The sequence below is a fragment of the Periophthalmus magnuspinnatus genome, chromosome 11, assembly GCF_009829125.3.
Source record: "Periophthalmus magnuspinnatus isolate fPerMag1 chromosome 11, fPerMag1.2.pri, whole genome shotgun sequence".
NCBI lineage: Eukaryota > Metazoa > Chordata > Actinopteri > Gobiiformes > Gobiidae > Periophthalmus > Periophthalmus magnuspinnatus.
Genome location: NC_047136.2, coordinates 28,385,930 through 28,406,538, shown reverse-complemented (window position 1 = coordinate 28,406,538; position 20,609 = coordinate 28,385,930). Strand labels below are relative to the sequence as shown.

At 41.6% G+C, this 20,609-nt stretch overlaps 2 protein-coding genes across 2 annotated transcripts; one reads left to right on the top strand and one right to left on the bottom strand.

The window, feature by feature from the left end:
* Positions 1–51: 51 nt before the first annotated feature.
* decr1 (2,4-dienoyl CoA reductase 1, mitochondrial) lies at positions 52–9,301 on the top strand. Its single transcript, XM_033975306.2, has 10 exons — positions 52–135; positions 1,208–1,413; positions 4,694–4,751; positions 4,853–4,939; positions 5,110–5,257; positions 5,376–5,475; positions 6,406–6,478; positions 8,144–8,290; positions 8,974–9,036; positions 9,104–9,301. Exons 1-10 carry the CDS (start codon positions 64–66, stop codon positions 9,161–9,163), a joined length of 1,014 nt encoding a protein of 337 aa, XP_033831197.1. The 5' UTR covers positions 52–63; the 3' UTR covers positions 9,164–9,301.
* On the bottom strand, positions 9,296–19,475 carry rnmt (RNA (guanine-7-) methyltransferase). Its single transcript, XM_033975305.2, has 11 exons — positions 19,413–19,475; positions 18,597–18,762; positions 17,824–17,953; positions 17,613–17,738; positions 16,577–16,689; positions 13,113–13,294; positions 12,170–12,334; positions 10,351–10,468; positions 9,696–9,782; positions 9,502–9,535; positions 9,296–9,397 (listed from the first exon to the last, which is right to left on the bottom strand). Exons 2-11 carry the CDS (start codon positions 18,741–18,743, stop codon positions 9,351–9,353), a joined length of 1,149 nt encoding a protein of 382 aa, XP_033831196.1. The 5' UTR covers positions 18,744–18,762; positions 19,413–19,475; the 3' UTR covers positions 9,296–9,350.
* Positions 19,476–20,609: the final 1,134 nt, after the last annotated feature.

The following is a 20,609-nucleotide window of genomic DNA, read 5'->3' as shown; positions in this document are numbered from 1 at the left end:
ATGATTTATAAATAAAATCTTAAATTCATGAGACAGAGCGCATGCGCAGTCAGTTGTGCCAAGATGGCGACGGGCGTTGTGTTCAGGAGTCTGTCTTCATCATGGAGGATCTCTTCTCTCAAACTGAGCCAAAAGGTGCGAGTTTAACTTAATTTTACTAAAGGAGAACAACAAAGGCCTCTGTGACCTGTGGCCGTGTTTAGAGCCCGAAATCTGAGTTAAAAATGTGCGATCTATGGTCCTGAACTTTCACCCAGTTCATTCACAGCTGCAGACTCCTCATTAACCTATCCTCACATAAGAATTTATTATTGAAAAAGCTATCAAATACTCACAAATGTTCATGAATATATTTAAGTTTCCTCTTTTACAGCATATATGAGCTACATAATTTGCCCTTTTACTGTTTTCTTTTTTGTTTTGTTTTTATATTTTATTTTTGCTTATTGTTTTGATATGTCTTTTAATTTAGTTAAATTGTTATTGATTTACTATAAAAATAGAATCTATAACTATTTTGTAATAATCACATAATTATCAAGGTGGAAGGAGTTAAAGATAACTTTAAATTAAATATAAAGTTGTAAGACAGAGTGGCCCTGTTTAACTCTGCAGTGTGAAAAAGCTTTAATGTGAAGTATTCAGTCCAACAAGACTGCAACAGACTGTATGAGAGGGTTTACACTGCAGTTTATACAGTTTTTTAATGGTCCTGATCTTGAACAGAACTAGTGTTAGGCCCATCCATGATTAGACCACAAAGGAACGGTGAATAAACTAGGAATAAACTAGGAATTTTACATTGAAAATGGCATTCCACTGTCAACAAAAGGAGTACAATTTTTTTTGGTGTCTAAATCAGTTGATTTCAGTATCAAGAGGTTCACGATCAGGGAACATCAGGTACTATCAGGTAGAAGTCGCTATAATGCCTTTGTCCGTATAAGAGGGTTTGGTCTAATATATAAGACTTATTTTAGGCCTAAACTCTGTTTGCTGTATGCAGTCGTAATATAATGGTTACTGTGTGTCTTGACTCTTTGCTGTCCAGGTTACATTTTGTCTGAGTTATTTATTTTGTATCTAAACTTTTATAATATAATATAGTTATAATATAATAGTAATATAATAGTTATTATGTGTCTTGTTTTCAGGGTCTAAGTCTGTCTAAGATTACAGTTATTTAATTTAGACTCTTCATTTTCAGCCGAGGCTGCTCCATGCCTCCTCGTCCCTGCGTGACTCTGCCCCCATGCCACAGGCCACCTTCTTCCCTCCGAGCAATGCCACGATGCTGCCACCAGAATCCTTCAAGAACCGAGTTGCCTTCATCACCGGAGGAGGGACCGGACTCGGCCGTGCTATGACCCATGGCCTTAGCGAGCTTGGAGCTACGTGCGTCATTGCCAGCCGGTACTACAGGGATAGGTCAAGGATTGTCTTTCCTAACAAAAATTGCTATTGCAATTGCCATTAAAGGTTGAATGGAGGGCATTAGGCTCAAACTGGAGACAATATTTGTTTACAGTTTCAGTGTAGTTAGCTCCTCAGTTCAGATAGATAAAAGGCAGTGTCCACCAGTAATCCGACCAGAACTGAAGAAGCGGCTTAGATGAGCAACCAAACGTCTTCACTCCTGCAATGTTTTGTCCAGTTCACAGATTTAACTTCAGCTTTTACTAGGAAAGATCTTCCTTGAACAGGAATTCGGGAGACCTTAGACATCATCTATGCCCCATCTATAACTCCATTCTCTGACCTAAAACAAGCAAAGGAAACAAAGGAAACAATAGAGCTAGCTAGGATCCTAATACATGTGAAAGCACCCATTAAAAGCTGAATGAATATGCTAAGTATGAGTCAGGGACACACTTAATGTAGCTCAACAGATCTAGCTACAAACAAACTGTAAACAATGCCTGTTTTCAGTTTCAGTGTAGCTAGCTCCTCTCTTCAGATAAGGCAATATCCACAAGTAGTCTGACCAGAACAGAAGGAGTAGCTTGAATGAGTAGCCAAATGTCTTCACTCCTGCAACCTTTGTACAGTTGACAAATTTTACTTTTGGCTTTTACTATGGATCAGACCTGGACGACTGAGGGATTACACAGACATCTTCCCTGGAGTCCTCTTGCTTACACTGGGGTTATTTATGGGGTTATTGGAAGGAGTCTTGCACCTTTGCACTGCATCAGGAGTCTCAAACTTGCAGTTCAGGGGCCAATTGCGGCACGTGAGACGATATTTTGTGGCCCGCCGGACAATATGAAAGGTTAATGTTAGTGTGGTGTTACCATGTTGTGTGTAGCAATCTGTAAACCCCAAACACACATGTCACTCGCGCTGTGGTTGGCTGTATGTACTCCCGTCACAAAAGATTCAACAAATAACGATGTATATCCATAAAATCCACAAGAGTTGACATATTTCCTCATGTATGTTGAAAACAGCGACGACGTTTGAGAAGATTTTAACAAAGCTTTTTTTTGTAGAACACCTGATGCGGCCCAGCTTCACCCAGACTCTGCCTCCTGTGGCCCTCAGCTACAGTCCCTGACAAAAGTCTTGTCGCTTATCCATTTGGTAGAAACAAAAGCTTATAACCTGACTTTAAATTAATCGTTTGGTTTTAGAAATGTCTCATATGAAAGCTAAAACCCTCCCAAATTATGCTCAATATACTAAAATAAATTTGCTTCACTGTAGAAAGATTGATCATTTAATGAACACAGAAAGGTCAGATTTTGGCAAGGCAAAAGTCTTGTCACCTTGTCATATGATGCACCCAATCCTAGATTACAGCCTCACCTGTGATCAGTTACTGATCAATCAATTAGTGGGTGTGTATAAAAAGAACCCCAGCACACCAGACCTTCACATCAACTGCAACTTGACCTCTGACAACATGCCTAAGATCCACCCTGAGACCAAAGCGTTAATTATCAAGAGGCTGAAGACCAGGTCCACTGCTGAGGTGGCTGACACCTTCAATGTGTCTCAGCGTCAAGTACAAAGAATAAGAAAAAGATCTGAAAAGACTGGGCATGTTTTTGACAAGCCCAGGTCTGGCAGACCCCGCAAGACAACTGCTCGGGAGGACCGTTTGTTAATTTGAAAATCCAAGGCCAGCCCCTTTTCCACTGCAGCAGAGCTCCACCAGGCCTGGTCACCTCAAGTCCCTGTTTCAACCAGAACAGTTTGTAGAATTCTGTCTCGAAATGGTCTCCATGGTTGAATCAATGCACAGAAACCAGCACTAAACAAAAGGCAATTGAAAAAACGTGTGGCATTTGCCAAGGCCCACAGCCTGCTAAAAGGATGGACACTGGAAAAGTGGCAGAAGGTGGATTTCTCAGATGAATCCTCGGTTGAATTACATCACAGCCGCCGCAAATATTGCAGGAGACCTACTGGAACCCGCATGGATTCAAGATTCACCCAGAAAACAGTTAAGTTTGGTGGCGGAAAAATCATGGTCTGGGGTTACATCCAGTATGGGGGTGTGCGAGACGTTTGCAGGTTGGAAGGCAATATAGCTTAAAATATCAAGAAGTATTAGCTACCTCTTACATTCCCAACCATAAAAGGGGTAAAATTTTGCAGCAGGATGGTGCTCCCTCGCATACTTCTATCTCTACATCAAAGTTCCTCAAGGCGAAGAAGATCAAGGTGCTCCAGGACTGGTCAGCCCAGTCACCAGACATGAACATCTGTGTTCATTAAATGATCAATCTTTCTTCAGTGAAGCAAATTTATTTTAGTATATTGAGCATAATTTGGGAGGGTTTTAGCTTTCATATGAGACATTTCTAAGACCAATCGATTAATTTAAAGTCAGGTTATAAGCTTTTGTTTCTGCAAAATGGATAAGCGACAAGACTTGTCAGGGACTGTAATTTGAGTTTGAGACCCATGGACTACATCAAAACTATTCAGAGTTTGATAACTAGTTTCACTGTTTTCTATGATAATGATAAAATCTTGAATCTAAGGTAGTTTTCATATGTTGGTGCGCTCTGTGGAGCGACCCCAGTGCGCACTAGATTTAGGTCTGTTTACTTCACTTTTGGGTCTGTCTTGTTCATACACCACGCACCATGAACAGTTCAAACATGAACAGATCGCCAAACTTATTTCTATGACAATGCCTTTCAAGCAGCCCGTGAATATGTGTACATGTGCTCGCCTCCCCTTTATGCGCTGTTCTTTTCTTTCACCTGTGGCTAAATAAACCGTGAGGACTGTATGTGCTGGTGGCGGAGGAGGAAGCCTTTGGAACGACACAGACCAAGCCAGACTCACACATCAGCTCTGCAACGTCCATTCATACAAACATACTTGTTCCGAGCACTTTTTTTGCTCTTTTTTTGCACTTATACTGTCACCGTGGACTGCGCAAGTTGGCTCGAGGCCAACAGCGTTCACACCGCACTCACCCAGCTCCAGAGTGTGACTGGGGACCTCCTGTTTGAAGTGTGCTCTGACCAGATGTTTACTGTGGTCCAGAATGCGACAGTTGGTTTCATACTGGCCCAAACCCACCACACTTTTAGGTCGACCTAAGTAGTTGCAGTGTGAAAATGACCTGAATCTGAGGGCCAGCATACATGTTCTTTAGGGGTGTGTCTGGCCCTCAGGCCCTTATCTGAACACACCGGGTCTCAGGTGAATCTAAGCCGTTTTGTTTTTGTAGAAAGTTGGATATTCTGAAGAAGACGGCGGAGGAGATCACAGCTCAAACAGGAAACAAGGTTTTTACGCCAAAAGTTTTAACATAAACTAATTAAATTTTTTATTTTTATTTTAAGAACTATGCAAGTCCTTTCAGGTGTTCATTGTGTTGTACTTGCAGGTGTACCCTGTGCAGTGTGATGTCAGAGACTCTCAGGCTGTGGCTCAGTGTCTGGATCAAATGGAGGAAATCACAGGACTCCCCGATGTAAGACAGATTGGGACCGGGGCCTGGACCGGGGCCTGGACCGGGGCCTGGACCGGGGCCTGGACCGGGGCCTGGACCGGGGCCTGGACTGGGGCCTGGACCGGGGCCTGGACCGGGTCTAAACCCAGGTTGGTCTAAACCTCGGTCGATCTAAACCCCGGTCTGTGCAGGTGGTGATCAATAATGCGGCGGGGAACTTTGTGAGTCCGTCTGAGCGGCTGAGTCCAAATGGCTGGAGGACCATCGTCGACATCGTCCTGAATGGAACCGCCTATGTCACTCTCGACCTGGGCAAGAGACTGATCAGGGACAAGAAAGGTGCAGAGTCAGGTTCAGACTGGGTTTAGACCGGGTTTTCAGTCCCTGGTTTAATTCAGTCCTAGTCCTGCTTTAGTCCCAGTGTTGTCCTGGTTCTTAGCTGGTCTGTTCTGTGCAGGATCCTCATTTTTGGCGATTACAACAATCTATGCCGAGTCCGGGTCTGGTTTTGTGGTTCCTTCAGCTTCGGCCAAAGCCGGAGTCGAGGCTCTTTATAAGTAAAGAGTACACAATCATAACCCTCTGTCACCTTCAATTTACAGGTCACATTTGTCACCTTAGGGACCCTCCAGGGTCCGCATTTTTAAATCCACATAAATTCTTCTTCAAAATTTTTTTTTACTTACCGGTACTTAAAAAAATATTTTCAAAATTAAAAGATTGAAGTGGAAAACCTGAGCTAAATGTACTGGAGCCTCTTTATTTCCCCCAACTCATTTTTTGACCCGAAGTGGTTTCGGTGAAAATGACCTGGGCAGCTCTGTATTTATTTATTTTTAATACATCCAAAAAATTTTAAAATCTGCCAATTGTGTCAAGCAATCAGAGGGGAGATGATGTTGCTTAGGGGGCACTTGCTTTGACACACGGGTGCTACACAGGGGTAGTCACAGGGTCACAGTTTACCTTCAGACCAAAACAACCATAAGACCATAAGAATCCATCTTATAATGTTTTAGTCATGACATGTGTTTTTTATGGAAGTCCGTGGGGAATAATTCTCTCCCATTCAAAACACAGTAATGCACCAAACATTTTTCCACCATGAATTATTGTCATAAACTAGGCTCTAATAAAGTTAGCTTAAGTTCTTCATTTCTCTCTTTGAATTTTGAAAATATGTAATTTTTCTGCTTAAGGTAATATGGCCTTATAATAAAAAAGTAAAAAATATACAATGCATATATAAAGTCTGCACATGTGAGAGTAGAAGTAGATTAAGTAGATGAAGATCTGAGTTCTGAAAGTAAAGAAAAAAAATAAGCTTATGTGGATATTATGTCTATTTAAAAATAGGACATAAAATGTGCATTTGTCATCAATAGATGATAAATGTATTGTTACATAAACAAGCTTATTACACTCTTAAGTATAAAAGTATAAAATATGTATGATAATTACAGTCTGAGCTGTGCTCTGGTCCTTAGATCTCTGGCCTCAGAGTGGGGCCGATACGGACTCCGCTTCAACATCATCCAACCAGGACCCATCCGCACCAAGGTACAAGTACTGCTCAAGTAGTGTGTGTATGTGTATATACATATATATTTATGTGTGTATACAATGAGGCAAATAAGTATTGAACACCCTGTGATTTTGCAAGTTCTCCGACTTAGAAATCATGGAGGGGTCTGAAATTTTCATCTTAGGTACATGTCCACTGTGAGAGACATAATCTAAAAAACAAATCTGGAAATCACATTGTGTGATTTTTAATTATTTGTATGTTACTGCTGTAAATAAGTATTTGAACACCTGTCTATCAGCTAGAATTCTGACCCTGTTATTCCACCTTTATAAAGTCCACCTCCACTTCACTTATCCTAAATTACAACTGTTTGAGGTTGTTAGCTGCATAAAGACACCTGTCCACCCCATACAATCAGTAAGACTCCAACTACTAACATGGCCAAGACCAAAGAACTGTCAAAATGCACAACAGGACAAAATTGTAGACCTCCACAAGGCTAGAAAGGGCTACGAGGCAATTGCCAAGCAGCTTAGTGAAAAAAGATCCATTGTTGGAGCAATTACTAGAAAATGGAAGAAGCTAAACATGACTGTCAATCTCCCTCGGACTGGGGCTCCATGCAAGATCTCACCTCGTGGGGTCTCAATGATCCTAAGAAAGGAGAGGAATTAACCCAGAACTACACAGGAGGAGCTGGTCAATGACCTGAAAAGAGCTGGGACCACCGTTTCCAAGGTTACTGTTAGTAATACACTAAGACATCCTGGTTTAAAATCATGCAGGCATGGAAGGTTCCCCTGCTTAAACCAGCGCATGTCCAGGCCCATCTTAAGTTTGCCAATGACCATTTGCATGATCCAGAGGAGTCATGGGAGAAAGTCATGTGGTCAGATGAGACCAAAATAGAACTTTATGGTCTTAATTCCACTCGCCGTGTTTGGAGGAAGAAGAATGATGAGTACCATCCAAAGAACACCATCCCTACTGTGAAACATGGGGGTGGTAGCATCATGCTTTGGAGGTGTTTTTCTGCACATGGGACAGGACAACTACACTGTATTAAAGAGAGGATAACCAGGGCCATGTATTGCAAGATTTTGGGGAACAACCTCCTTCCCTCAGCACACGGCCAGGATAACCAAGGAGTGGCTCCGTAAGAAGCATATCAAGGTTCTGGAGTGGCTTAACCAGTCTCCAGACCTAAACACAATAGAAAATCTTTGGAGGGAGCTCAAACTTCGTGTTTCCCAGCAACAGCCGAGAAACCTGACTGATCTAGAGAAGATCTGTGTGGAGGAGTGGGCCAAAATCCTTCCTGCAAACCTGGTGAAAAACTACAGGAAACGTTTGACCTCTGTAATTGCAAACAAAGGCTACTGTACCAAATATTAACCTTGATTTTCTCAGATGTTCAAATACTTCTTTGCAACAGTATCATACAAATAAATTATTTTAAAAATCATACAATGTGATTTCCAGATTTTCTTTAGATTATGTCTCTCACAGTGGACATGCACCTAAGATGAACATTTCAGACGGGGTGTTCAAATACTTATTTGCCTCACTGTATAAATGTGTGTGTGTGTGTATATATATGTATATATATAATGTAATTACTATAGCATCTGAGGACTACAGTGTCACTTTTATAATGCGTTCATCATGTATGACTGCTGTCGCCACTCTGACTCCAGGGGGCATTCTCACGCCTGGATCCCACAGGAGTGTTTGAAGATTCCATGATCCGTCGGATTCCAGTTGGACGCCTCGGAACCCCTCACGAGATTAAGAACCTGGCGCTGTACATGAGCAGCCACTATGCCACCTGGATGTCAGGAGCAGTACGTCTTGGAGTCACTGCCAGACTGATCACAGCCTAATCTTATTTCTTTGTACAGGGATGGGCGATACCACAATTTTGGTATCAATACAATACGAATTACTTTGGGACAGGTCATTTTTTTATACAGATACTCGATACTTGTCTAATCTTTAGGCTAAAGAGCTTTTGTGTACATTGAAGCCATTTAAATAAATCTAACTGGCTCTAAAGGACAAACAGTACACCTGACACAGGTGGGTCTGTCCAAAATGCTGCTGCTGGAGAGGTTTGACACCAAACAATGATGAAACGGTCCTAAAGTGATTTTTTTTCATGGTGGGACGCATACTAAAAAAGTAGCTTTTACCTCATTTCTGACTGAGAACCTTCGTATGGTTTGATATATAAGTGCCAGTGGTAGACTATTTTAAACTAGGTGAAAAAACGACATACCAGCATAATGTGGGCCAGAAAGCTTGAGGGCCAAGAAAAATCGGTATGATGACCACAATTGGAGACTGGGCTATAGTTTGGACTTTCCAGATTCAGAGTGTTTGATGGCTCTGGTTGTTTCTCTGTGAGTTTCAGGAACAGTTTCAGATGTTCAAACAAAGTTTTATAAGTGTTTTCGGTTGAACACAAACTTCCCATGTCCGGAGTGGCGCTATCCTGTCTCACTGTAATTCCCCGTTTGTCCTGCAGGTGGTGCGATTGGATGGAGGAGAGTACCTGTCGATGGCCGGAGAGTTCAATGACCTCCGCAGAGTAAGAACATGCCTAGTTCAGTCCCAGTCCGTGGCTCGGTCCCTAGTCTAACTCTCATCTGTTGCAGGTCTCCTCAGAAGAGTGGGACATGATTGAGGCCATGATTCGACAAACAAAAGGCTCCTGAACAAATCAACTCTCACATGATGTCATAGCATGACAGCCAATCAGAGTTCTAGATGAGATGGACATTTGTGTGGCCGTGGTTAATGAAATGATGTAATGTTTTTTGTAAATCAATTCAAAATAAAGCCCGTAATCACATTTGAAGTTTTTATTTACAAAACTGCTGCTGCCCAACAGGAAGTCAGAGTTCACAGCGAGGGCTCCATCTTCTGGAACACGTACACCAAGTAGATACCTGTGCATAAGGACCATAGGGGTCAGACCTGGGTTAGTCTAATAATTAGTCCTTAGTTTAGTCCTTGTCTAGTCCTGGTTCAGTTCTGAAGGTCTTATACTCACTGGCTGCCTCCCACTCGGAGCGGCTGAGCGTGCCCTGAAACGCAAACGTCACAGAGGTCACATAAAAACACTTGTAAAGCTCTTTCCTAAGACGCTTCATATCAGGGGACAAAAAGGTTTTAAAGAGATGATTTTTAGGGCTGAAGGAGGAGGAGTGTACGTGTGTGTGTGTATTTGGGTTGTGCTGCACTGACCAGGGGCCGGTCACTTGATCCCGGAGTCACGTGACTGTATTCGCCCTCGGAGTTGGTTGCCTGGCGACCGTCGGCGGCAGGAAACGGCTGAGGGTCAGAGGTTAGTTTAACGCAAAACAATATGAGTTATATTATTATTCTAAGAGGTAATTCTTATTTATGAAATCTAGAGGTTTAGCTTCTGTTTGGGTAGATGTGTGGTTTGTAAAAATTAATATATTTATTAAGCAGGTTATAGTTGATAGCATAATAGTTCATTAAATATAGCTTAAATAGTTTAAAGTTTGTAACAATAAAAGTACTTCAAGAGTGGTCATCTTAAGTGTTGATATAGTTATAACAGTTGTGTTATATTTGAGCAGGTTTGTAATATTAACAGCACGTACAGTGCGCTCATCCTGTGTTAATATAGTTAAATAGTTCATAACAGATGGAATCGTTGTAATAGTGGTTCTGTGTGTCATATTTTTGATGGGCTTTAGTTCATATTTAATAGCTGCAATTATTTGTAGACAGTCTGTAGACCTCTCATCTTCTACAGTTTAATAGTTCAAATATAGCTTAAACTGTTTTAAATAGTACCTCCAGAGGACTCACCTTAAGCAGGTTATAGTTCATATGTAACCGTTGAAATGGTTTGTAATAGTAAAAGTACCTCAAGAGCGCTCATCTTTTGCAGCAGACTGCGATGTTGCTCATCTTTCACCTTCTCCTCAAAAAACTCACTGAACCGACTTTTCAAAATAAGTCGCATCCCCAACTTCTCCAGCATCCTTCAAAATAAGAGCACAGTACATTTCACAATAAGAGCTCAGGGCATTTCCTCCACATGAGTCTGTTTCAGTGTGAGCCCAAACCCTGAGGAAGAAACTAAAATACCAAGGCTAAAGAGTACCTCACCCTTATACCCACCTCTGCATGAGACCATGAGAGTACCTCTGCGTGAATATAGAGTACTTAAAGAGTACTTAGATTAGGTTAAAGAGTACCTCATGTAGGGAGAGAGACTGCATGGTTCCTCATCAAAAGGATTGTAGAGTCTGCATATTCTCAACAGGACAGATGACAACATGAATTGAAATACCTGTTGACTAACCCCCGCGGTTCAAAGACAGACACACCACAGTGTTGATCAAGCCTGGCTTACAAACTCCTCCTGGTTTGGTAAAACAAGTTGGTGGAGTGGTTAAAATCATAACTTATGATGTTGGACTGATAAATGCATGATCATACATGATCATGCATTTATCAGTCCAACAGGATCTGTCTAAATGGAACAATATTATTCTGACTTTTTCAATGATACATATGTGTGGTGATGAGACATACAAGACATATCAAGGCCACGTCTTGGTAGTTACTTTTCTTTTGCTAAAGACCGTGCAAGTAAACTATTTGTGAGTTGCCCTCGAAGTGGAGTAAATCCACTCTTAAACGCACGCATACAGCCATCTTAACTCGCTGAAGACTGCACTTGGGACCTGGATCGAGATGTTATCCTCCTCATTTGCCCACCTAAGAAATGCTGCTTGAGCAGTTAGGACAGAAGTTAAGGACTATTGAATTGTGTGATTTGAGCAGTTTGATTTTTATGTGTCCATGGCGCCCTTGCTTGGAGCTATGCTAACCAGTTAGCTCTAAAATGCTACACAATTTTTACACCAAATACAGCAGAAGATGTTCCAGAGGAAATATCCCATCTCATTGCTAAGTGAAACAACAGTAATTCCTGTTGTGTGTCTGGAGTTCACCCCGCAATCCCTGGAGGCTGCTGTGATGCTGCAGAACACAGAGGAGGGACACTTTTGTCATGAGGCTGTTATTCTCCTGAAGCTAACCCGACACAGGATCAAAGACAGACACACCACAGTGTTGATCAAGTCTGGTTTACCAACTCCTTCTGGTTTGGTAAGACAAGTCTTTGGAGTGGTTAAAATCATATCTTATGATATTGGACTGATAAATGCATGATCATACTCTGAGCTGCACTGAGACTTTTGTTGAGGTTTTTATGCTGGCTGGCTCCCCATGGTCTTTTTCCATTGTTACTTTGTCTTTTAAAATTAAGAAGAACCATAAAGTAAAAAAAAAAAGTTAAAAAAATAAGCGTTGAACCCTTATCTTTGTTTATCTTTGTCTTTCCTGTGGCCTTATTAAATATGTTTTGATCTGCTTTTGTGTCATAACAACTGTTCAGTGTGATTACACTGCCCTTTGGGACAATACAGTGAGATCAATTGAGATCATGACAGGCAAGTAGACCATAAGAGTGTGTTATTCAGAGTATAGAGTACTTAAAGTGTACTAGGGTTAGGCTAAAGAGCACCTAATAGTACCTGGTGATGAGGGGGAAGCAGTCCATGAGAGTATCTCAGTGAGATATAAATACTTAATCTAGGTTAAAGAATACCTCAATGAGAGCATAGAGGACTTAAAGAGTACCTGTGTGAGGGTAAAGGTGACCTAGTAAGTACCTGGTCATGAGGGGGAAGTAGACCATGAACTCGGGCACATCAACGACACCCTCGAGGCTGAAGTGATACTCTGCGCCAAACAGAGACGGAGGAGATCTGGACTTAAACCGGACTTTGAACACCTCGTTGCCAAAGGACAGGTCCTGGGACAGGGATGCACGTCTCCTGAGGGGACAGCACAGTGTTACACTAAAATATAATTTACGGCCTTTAGATCATTTTATTTGTTAGTATTTGCCCGTTATGTTTAGAGTGTGACTGAATCTGTCCCCTTTCCCCGATGAGATCCTGACTGTGTGAGCCCTTGCTGGCGATTGGAGGAATGTTTCCCCACCTACCGACCCTGTCGCCCACCTGCAGCTGCCTCCCTCTACTTAAGAAGATTCAGCACACCTGCTTGGGGCTGCTGGCCTTTGTGGCTAGTATGACATTCTGTCTTTCTGTATGTGTCTCATTTAGTTAGTCACTTGTTTGTCCCCGTGTCTAACTTTGTGTGTTTTGAGACACTTGTTTACTTTTAGTATTTGTGATTTATGTCTCTCATTTTCCGTTGTCACTGGATTCTGTTTGTAGGCTGACTCGTGTTTGTTTTGTCATGGCTTTGTTTTCATGGTATGTGTCCCTTAGTTTTGTCAGTTGTTTTTAATAGGCCTACGTGACAATTTTTAGAGACACAAAACTGGTTATTTGTTAGATGTATTATTTTTGGATTTTTTTAAAGATTATTTTGTGTTATATATTTACGTAAATATTTTAGTCCACTTGTTACTTTGCCTTTTACAACCCTGTACATTAAATTACTAGTATATTTCATAATTTTTCCATCTGTTTTTTGTTACTTCCCTGACCTTAGACAAGCTGGATTGTAACAATAAACTACTACAGTACTAAAGTACATATATTAGGAGTACAGTAGTAGTACTACAGTAGCAGTACTACTCACATGAGCTCATAGGCGTCGGGAGTTGTCCCGATGAAGTACCCTCCGGGCCTGAGGCGTTCACAGGCATTTTTCAGCATAATTTCAGCTTTGGTTCGAGATTCAAACGAATAATGAACCACAAACTGACAACTGCACAGGTCAAAGGTCAGCGTGGAGTCAGCCAGCCGGGGCCAAAGGGGCTCCTGAGGTCAGAGGTGGGTCACATTTTAATATTACTTGAGCACATACATGGTACAGACATAATAAATGATTGGCAGATGAATTAACCAATCAGAGAGACACATGCTCCATTCGGGTAAAAAACAAACATGGCGGCTTACATTAAGTAAAGAGGAGAGAAAAAAATAGAGGAGAAATAGCAGATTTGTGCGGAATCAACAGAAGCACCACTTATTCGTTACATTACATTCACTACCAAAACTATGCAGATGACACTCAGATCTATGTCTCACTGGCAGCAGGTGAATATGGACCAGTGGATTCACTCTGCCACTGCATCCAACAGATCAGTGTGTGGATGCAAAACAACTTTCTTCTGCTAAACTCAGACAAGACTGAAGTCATCATCTTTGGCCCACAGAAACAGAAAGTGTCAGCAGTCACCTCCAGTCTCTCTCTCTAAAACCTTCAAATCAGGCTAGAAATCTAGGGGTAACAATGGACTCAGACTTGAACTTTAACAGCCACATCAAATCAATAACATCTGCAGCTTTTTACCACCTAAAGAACATTGCAAAAATCAAAAGTATACTGTCAAAGTCAGACTTAGAGAGACTTATCCATGCATTTGTTTCCAGTAGGTTAGACTACTGTAACGTCCTGCTCACTGGCCTCTCCAAATGAGCCTTACCACAGCTGCAGTACATCCAGAACGCTGCTGCTCGGGTCCTGATTAGAACCAGGAAGTACAAGCACATAAGTCCTGTGCTCAGGTCTCTGCACTGGCTTCCTGTAGCTCAAAGAATAGACTTTAAAGCAGCTCTGCTTGTGTATAAGTCTCTCCATGGCCTAGGTCCAAAGTACATCTCCGACATGTTAGTGCCATATGAACCATCTCACACTCTGAGGACTTCAGGGACCGGCCTCCTGCTGGTGCCCAGACTCAGGACTAAACATAGGGAATCAGCATTTAATTTTTATGCAGCTAAAACCTGGAACAGTCTTCCTGAAGATGTGAGACAGGCCTCTACTTTGACAATGTTTAAATCCAGGCTCAAAACAGTTGAGCCTGGAGCCTGTGCATATGACTGAAAGGTTTTTATTCTGCACTCTTCTCTTTTAATGGTACATTTATGATGATTATTTGTGATTATTTATGTTTTGATTTGTGTGATTTTAATGTCTTTCTTATTCTGTAAAGCACTTTGAATTACCTTGTGTACGAATTGTGCTATACAAATAAACTTGCCTTGCCACTATTCTGTTCTTCGGTAGTCTGTTCATTGTTATTCATAAGCTGTACCCTGTCCCACTCCCTTTTGGGAAGTGCGACTGTTTCCTCCTGCTGACCAGCTGATGACTGGACCCTAGAGGCCTCTCTTGTGCCCTGATCCTGTTCTGTAGACCCAGATCCTTCTCTTCCCTCACCTGGCTGGATGATCCCTACCCTACTCTGGATGAACCACCCTCTGTCCCTTAGTCTTGAAAAGTAATATATTAGTTCTGAATTATCTTCTCTCCATGAGATTTGGAGAGATGTCTTCTGCATTTGAGACACAGGTGATACAAATGAGCAGCTGTGGTTGGACGGTCCCAAGTTAGGAAGGAGGTTTGTCATGCTCATAGGCTGTATGTGAAACCACAAGTTTACATACACTATATCAAAAGACACATGTGCTTTTTTTCTCACTGTCTCTCACTGACATGAAGTCAGACTAAACTTTTCCTGTTTTAGGTCAATTAGGATTACCAAAATTATTAGAATTTGCTGAATGCCAAAATAATGACAGAAGGATTTTTTTAGACTATCTTTCATTATTTTCTTCAAAATCAGATGTTTACATACATGTCATTAGTATTTGGTACTATTGCCTTTAAACTGTATGACTTGGGTCAAATGTTTTGGATATCATTCCACAAGCTTCTCACAATATTTGGCAGGAATTTTGGACTATTCCTCCTGACAGAACTGGTGTAACTGAGTCAAGTTTGTGGGCCATCTTACTCGCACAGGCCCTTTCCGGTCTGCTCATAAATTTTCAATAGAACTGAGGTCAGGGCTTTGTGATGGCCACTCCAAAACATTGACTTTGTTATCCATAACCCACTTTGTCATCAGTTTGGCAGTATGCTTCAGGTCATTGTCCATTTGGAAGACCCATTTGTGCCCAAGCTTTAACTTCCTCGCTAATGTTTTGAGATACCGATTCAGTATTTCCACATAATGTTGCCATCTATTTTGGGAAGCGCACCAGTCCCTCCTGCAGCAAAACAAGCCCAAGACATGATGCTGCCACCCCCGCATTTCATAGTGGGGATGGTGTTCTCAGGCTTGTAAGCTTTGTCCTTTTTTCTCCAAACGTAACGATGCTCATTACGGCCAAACTGTTCAATTTTAGTTTTGTTAGACCACAGGACATGTCTCCAAAAATTAAGGTTCGTCCCTTTGTGGATTTGCAAAGTGTAATCTGGTGTTTTTCTTTTTCTTTTGGAGTAATGGTTTCTTCTTGCAGAGTGGCCTTTCAGCCCATGTCAGTACAGTACTTGTTTCACTGTGGATAATGACACACTCTTACCAGTTTCAGCAGCATCCTCACAAGGTCTTTTATTTTTGTTCTTGGGTTGACACATGCACATTTCGGACTAAAGTACATTCATCTCTGGGACACAGAACCAGTCTCCTTCCTGAGTGATGTGATGGCTAGACATTCCCATGGTGTTTATACTTGTGTAGAATTGTTTGAACAGACGAACGTGGCACCTTCAGGCATCTGAAAACTGCACCCAAGGATGAACCAGACTTGTGCAAGTCCACAATTCTCTTCTTGATATCTTGGCTGATTTCTTTTGACTTTCCCATGATGTTGCACAAAGATGCAGTGTGTTTCAAGTGTACCTTCAAATACAACCACAGGTGTGTCTCTAATGAACTCAAATGTTGTTGATAAACCAATAAATCAGAAGCTTCCAAAAACATGACATCATCATCTGGGCTTTTCAAAAGAGTTTCAAGGCTGAATACTCTTCTGTGTTTAACCTCACCTTAGAATACTTAGTATAAGAGTAGCATCTGCGGTGATGGGTGAGCAGTAGCAGTACAGTGGTTGTAGTAAAGGAGTAGTACTGTAGTAGTAGTAGTAGTAGTAGTAGTAGTAGTAGTAGTAGTAGTAGTAGTGGTATAGTAGTAGCAGTCGGTACTTGTACCTTGGTGACATCGGTGGTGATGAGTTAGTAGTAGTGCAGTAGCTGAAGTTCAGTAGTAGTGGTAATATAGTAGTAGTACTATAGTACTATAATACTTGTACCTTGGTGGCGTCGGCAGTGATGAACTCGGCTGTGAACATGTCGTTGTTGTGACTTTTTTTTTTCATCTCCTCAAATCTGCTCCTGCACTGGTCCACCGACACCTCTGCAATATCTGCAACAGAGACCAAAACTACGTCTAAACCAGGTCTAAACCAGGTCTAAACCAGGTCTAAACCAGGTCTAAACCAGGTCTAAACCAGGTCTAAACCAGGTCCAACACCAACACCTCAGCTAAATCTGCAACAGACACAAAAACAATCTGAAACAGGACTAACCTAGGACTAAGCTAGGTCTAAACCTGAGGGGTATACTACAAAGCGAGATAGGTGGCTAAGCTAGCTTAGTCACTCACAAACCTTAGATTTCCTGTATCACAAAGATGGCTCACATTTTAGCGTGGTTGTTCTGGAGGAGTTTAAGGGCCTGAGTTCAGACTTAGATCAGATTTGTTACTCTTTAAACAAATCTTATTATTATTGATCAGTGCTGTAGTGTGAGCATTTAAAAAATGGTTATACACTGTGATAAACTCTCTGGATCACCTGCAATCACTTAGAAACAAGAGAATGCAGACAGAGGTTTAACTTATCGAAGCTTAGGGCATATATATTTATATATAGACACATATAAAAATATACGCCTCTGGACTAAACCAGGACTTGATCAGGTCTAAATGAGCTCTGAGCCAGGTCTAAATCTTGTTTAGACCTGGTTCTTATTTGGCCCAATATTATTATTTGGTCACTTTAATATTGATACTCTAAACATGTATAAATGTACGTACATACTTGTGCCCTCTCCACAATACAACAGATCTTATTCACTTGGATGCAGCCACACAAAAATCATCTCATACCCCACTAGCAGCAGCAGTAGTAGTAGTAGTAGTACTAGTAGTATTAGTATTAGTAGTAATAGCACTAATAGCAGTAGCAGTAGCACTAGCTGTGGTAGAAGCAGTATAAATAGCAGCAATAGTAGTGGTAGTAGCACCAATAGTAATAGCAGTAGTAGCAGCAGCAGTTGTAGTTTTACCTGTACAAACCAGGTGGCTGATATTCCCTCGTCGCCACTTCAGTAAATCTCCTCCTTTACCACAGCCCAAGTCAAGGACTCGGACTGGACTAGTTCTGGACCTCCTCAGCTGGTCCAGAATCTCCCCTGAATGTCAGACCAGGATTAGACCGGGCTTATACCATATGGGTCTATGTGTGTTATTTGTGTGTGGTTAGGCATGTGGTTGTACCTATGAGGACACTCTTGACCCAGTTGTTGAAGTTCCTCATGTAGAAGATGCGGCTCTGGCTTCGGACTTGAAGACCCACCTCCTGCAGACGGTTGTAGTGATCGGCCACTTCAGAGCTGTGGTCACTTGCCTCAAACACAAAATATTATTATTATTAATAACACTAATAATAACAGTAATAATAATAGTAATGTTAGGTTCCTGGTTTAAGGTCACATTTAAAGAGGGGGTATTTTACTTCAGTGGGGCTATGCTAACAAATAGCATATTTAGACCACCATGTTATTGTTTAAAAAATGCTATAGTTGCCCAAAACAATGTATAACATATAACATATTTTTAAATTTTTTTTACAGTTCTCCTCCCTTTGCTCAGTCAATCCCCTTTCAGAGTGAAATCACAACACAATCAGTGTGGATCCCACTAAATTACATTAGGTTTGTAATATTTTGTTTTGTATCATGCTTTTGTATATTTGTGGAGAACTATTGTGTGGGAGCATGGGTGACGTAGACTTGTCGGTGAAGCCTTGTACAGGTGGGCACTGCTAACTGTAAGGAGGGCTCGAATAGGGCCTGGGAGAGATCGTTAGATACTCAAACATGTATGCATGGCATCTAAAACCTTTTCAGGTATGTTTTTGATGAGGGAAAGCTTTTAACGTGGTAGAAAGGTCAAAAAAGTACATTCGGCAGAATACACCTCTTTAACAGGACTGTGTCTGGTGTGAGGTCTGTACACAAGGCTCTGGACTGTGTGGGTTTATCACTGACCTTCCTCTTACTCAGACTCTCCTCATCCTCGTCCAGGCTCCTCTTCATCGGTCTGGACTCTGGTCTGGACTCTGGTCTGGACTCTGGTCTGGACTCTGGTCTGGACTCTGGTCTGGACTCTGGTCTGGACTCTGAGCTCGGCTCCATTGTAGCTGTTGCTCACACTCTGTACGAACAGGGCAAATATAAAATAGGACAGAACTAAAGTGGGACTAACTAAAGCAGGACTAAACCGGGACTAAACCAGGGCTAACTCGCACAGACACTGGTTAAGTTGCTTTTCAGTATTCTGCAACGACATCCTGGAATAATTTACAAAAGGACTCTAAAGTAAAATAACTGGTCCCAATTAGTCGGGTTAAATGAATGCTGAAAGTTTTGTAAAGGAGATCCAAATTTTGTAAATGTTTTTGGTACATTATTGTGTCTATGTTAGGTTAGGTTATGCCTCATGACCAGGACTGCCTGGAAAAAAGATTAGCGTCTTAATGGCACTTTCCTTGTTAAATAAAATAAAAAACTCGGGTCCTAACTAATGACTGAACTTGTTCTAAACCAGGACTAAATCAGGTCTAACCCGTGATAAAAAAAACAGGACTAAACCAGGACTAAACCCTCGCTGGAGCTTCTTTCTGTGTGACGCCAAACCTCGTTATAAATGAATGAAGCTAAAGCAGCTAACTCTGTTTCTATCTCAAACCCGCTCTAAACCAGGTCCTGGCCAGGGACCTGGTCTGGTCGAGATTTTCGGTGGAATCGCAGGGTTACTTGAAAGAGAAAAGTAAAAAAAATAAAAAATAAAAATAATAAACAAACCAAAACAAACGGAGATTCTGCGCATGCGCACTCACACTCTGCTGCCTCGGCGGTTTACGACACACAGGTGCTCACAGCGACCTCCAGCGGCACGCGCTGCACCTGCAACACTTTAAATTGTTTAAATTTTAAGTAATTGAAATTATGTAAATAATGTAAGCCAGGTCTAAACCAGATCTAAACCGTTGTGGCGAGTTCAGCGTGTGGCCTCCTTGTCAAACTCTGAGCTCAGAGCTCTTCTGTTAAGCAAAGCTGGACCTGGCCAGGACTTGGATGGGAGACCACTGGAATAACAGTTGCCAGAATGGGGTGTGACTGTGTCCTTTGGTCAGGCAATTCACCCACATTGCCTAGTATGAATGTATGTAACGCATGCCTCTATTCATCGACAACAAACCTATGTGTCTTTTATATTAGCTGATTCTGGGCCAACTCCCATATGCCGTTGTTGGTTTTGTTTTCCTTTATTATTAATTACATACTATATAAATTGAATTATTGGTTTAGCCATTAGCCACTGCATCAAGCTAAGTTAGAAACCTTCAGAATACCGCAAACAAGTTTCAGACTAAATCATCTGACCACAGCTGACTGGTTGTAGTCCAGCTTTAGTCTAGGTTTGGTTCAGGTCTTGAGGTTCTTACTCAACAGAGTGAGAACAGTTCTGTAAACAGCTATAGATTATATTAGAGTCCACTGTTCCTGTTCAGAGGGATTCTCTTTCTTCACCATAATAGCTTCCTTTACATCTTTTGAATGAAGAGAAACATGTCCAAAATGCATAACTATGCAAAGAGACATAGTTCCTCTAGCGTGTCCTGGGTCTGACACACAGATAAACGGAGACATGTGTGTCCTTGGTCTTCCTCGGGCCCTCCTCATGGTGGTACATGCCAAGAAACATCCACCCAACACAGAACAATAAAGAATAATGGACAAGGCTTCACTAGCCCACCACAACAGGACTCTCACCCACTGCTCACAGACTACACCGCCATGTTGAAGAAGACACAGTGTACAGTAATAATTGAAGCCTGTGGGCCACAATGTCCAACAATAGTGTTCCATCCATGGATTTCTTCTGAAACATATGCAGCATCTAACCATTTGCCCAATCCTATAGCATCAGGTCAGACTTTTGCTAAGTAACTTATTACCATTTGTCAAAAATTCAAGCCTGCTATGAGTCAGCTAAGA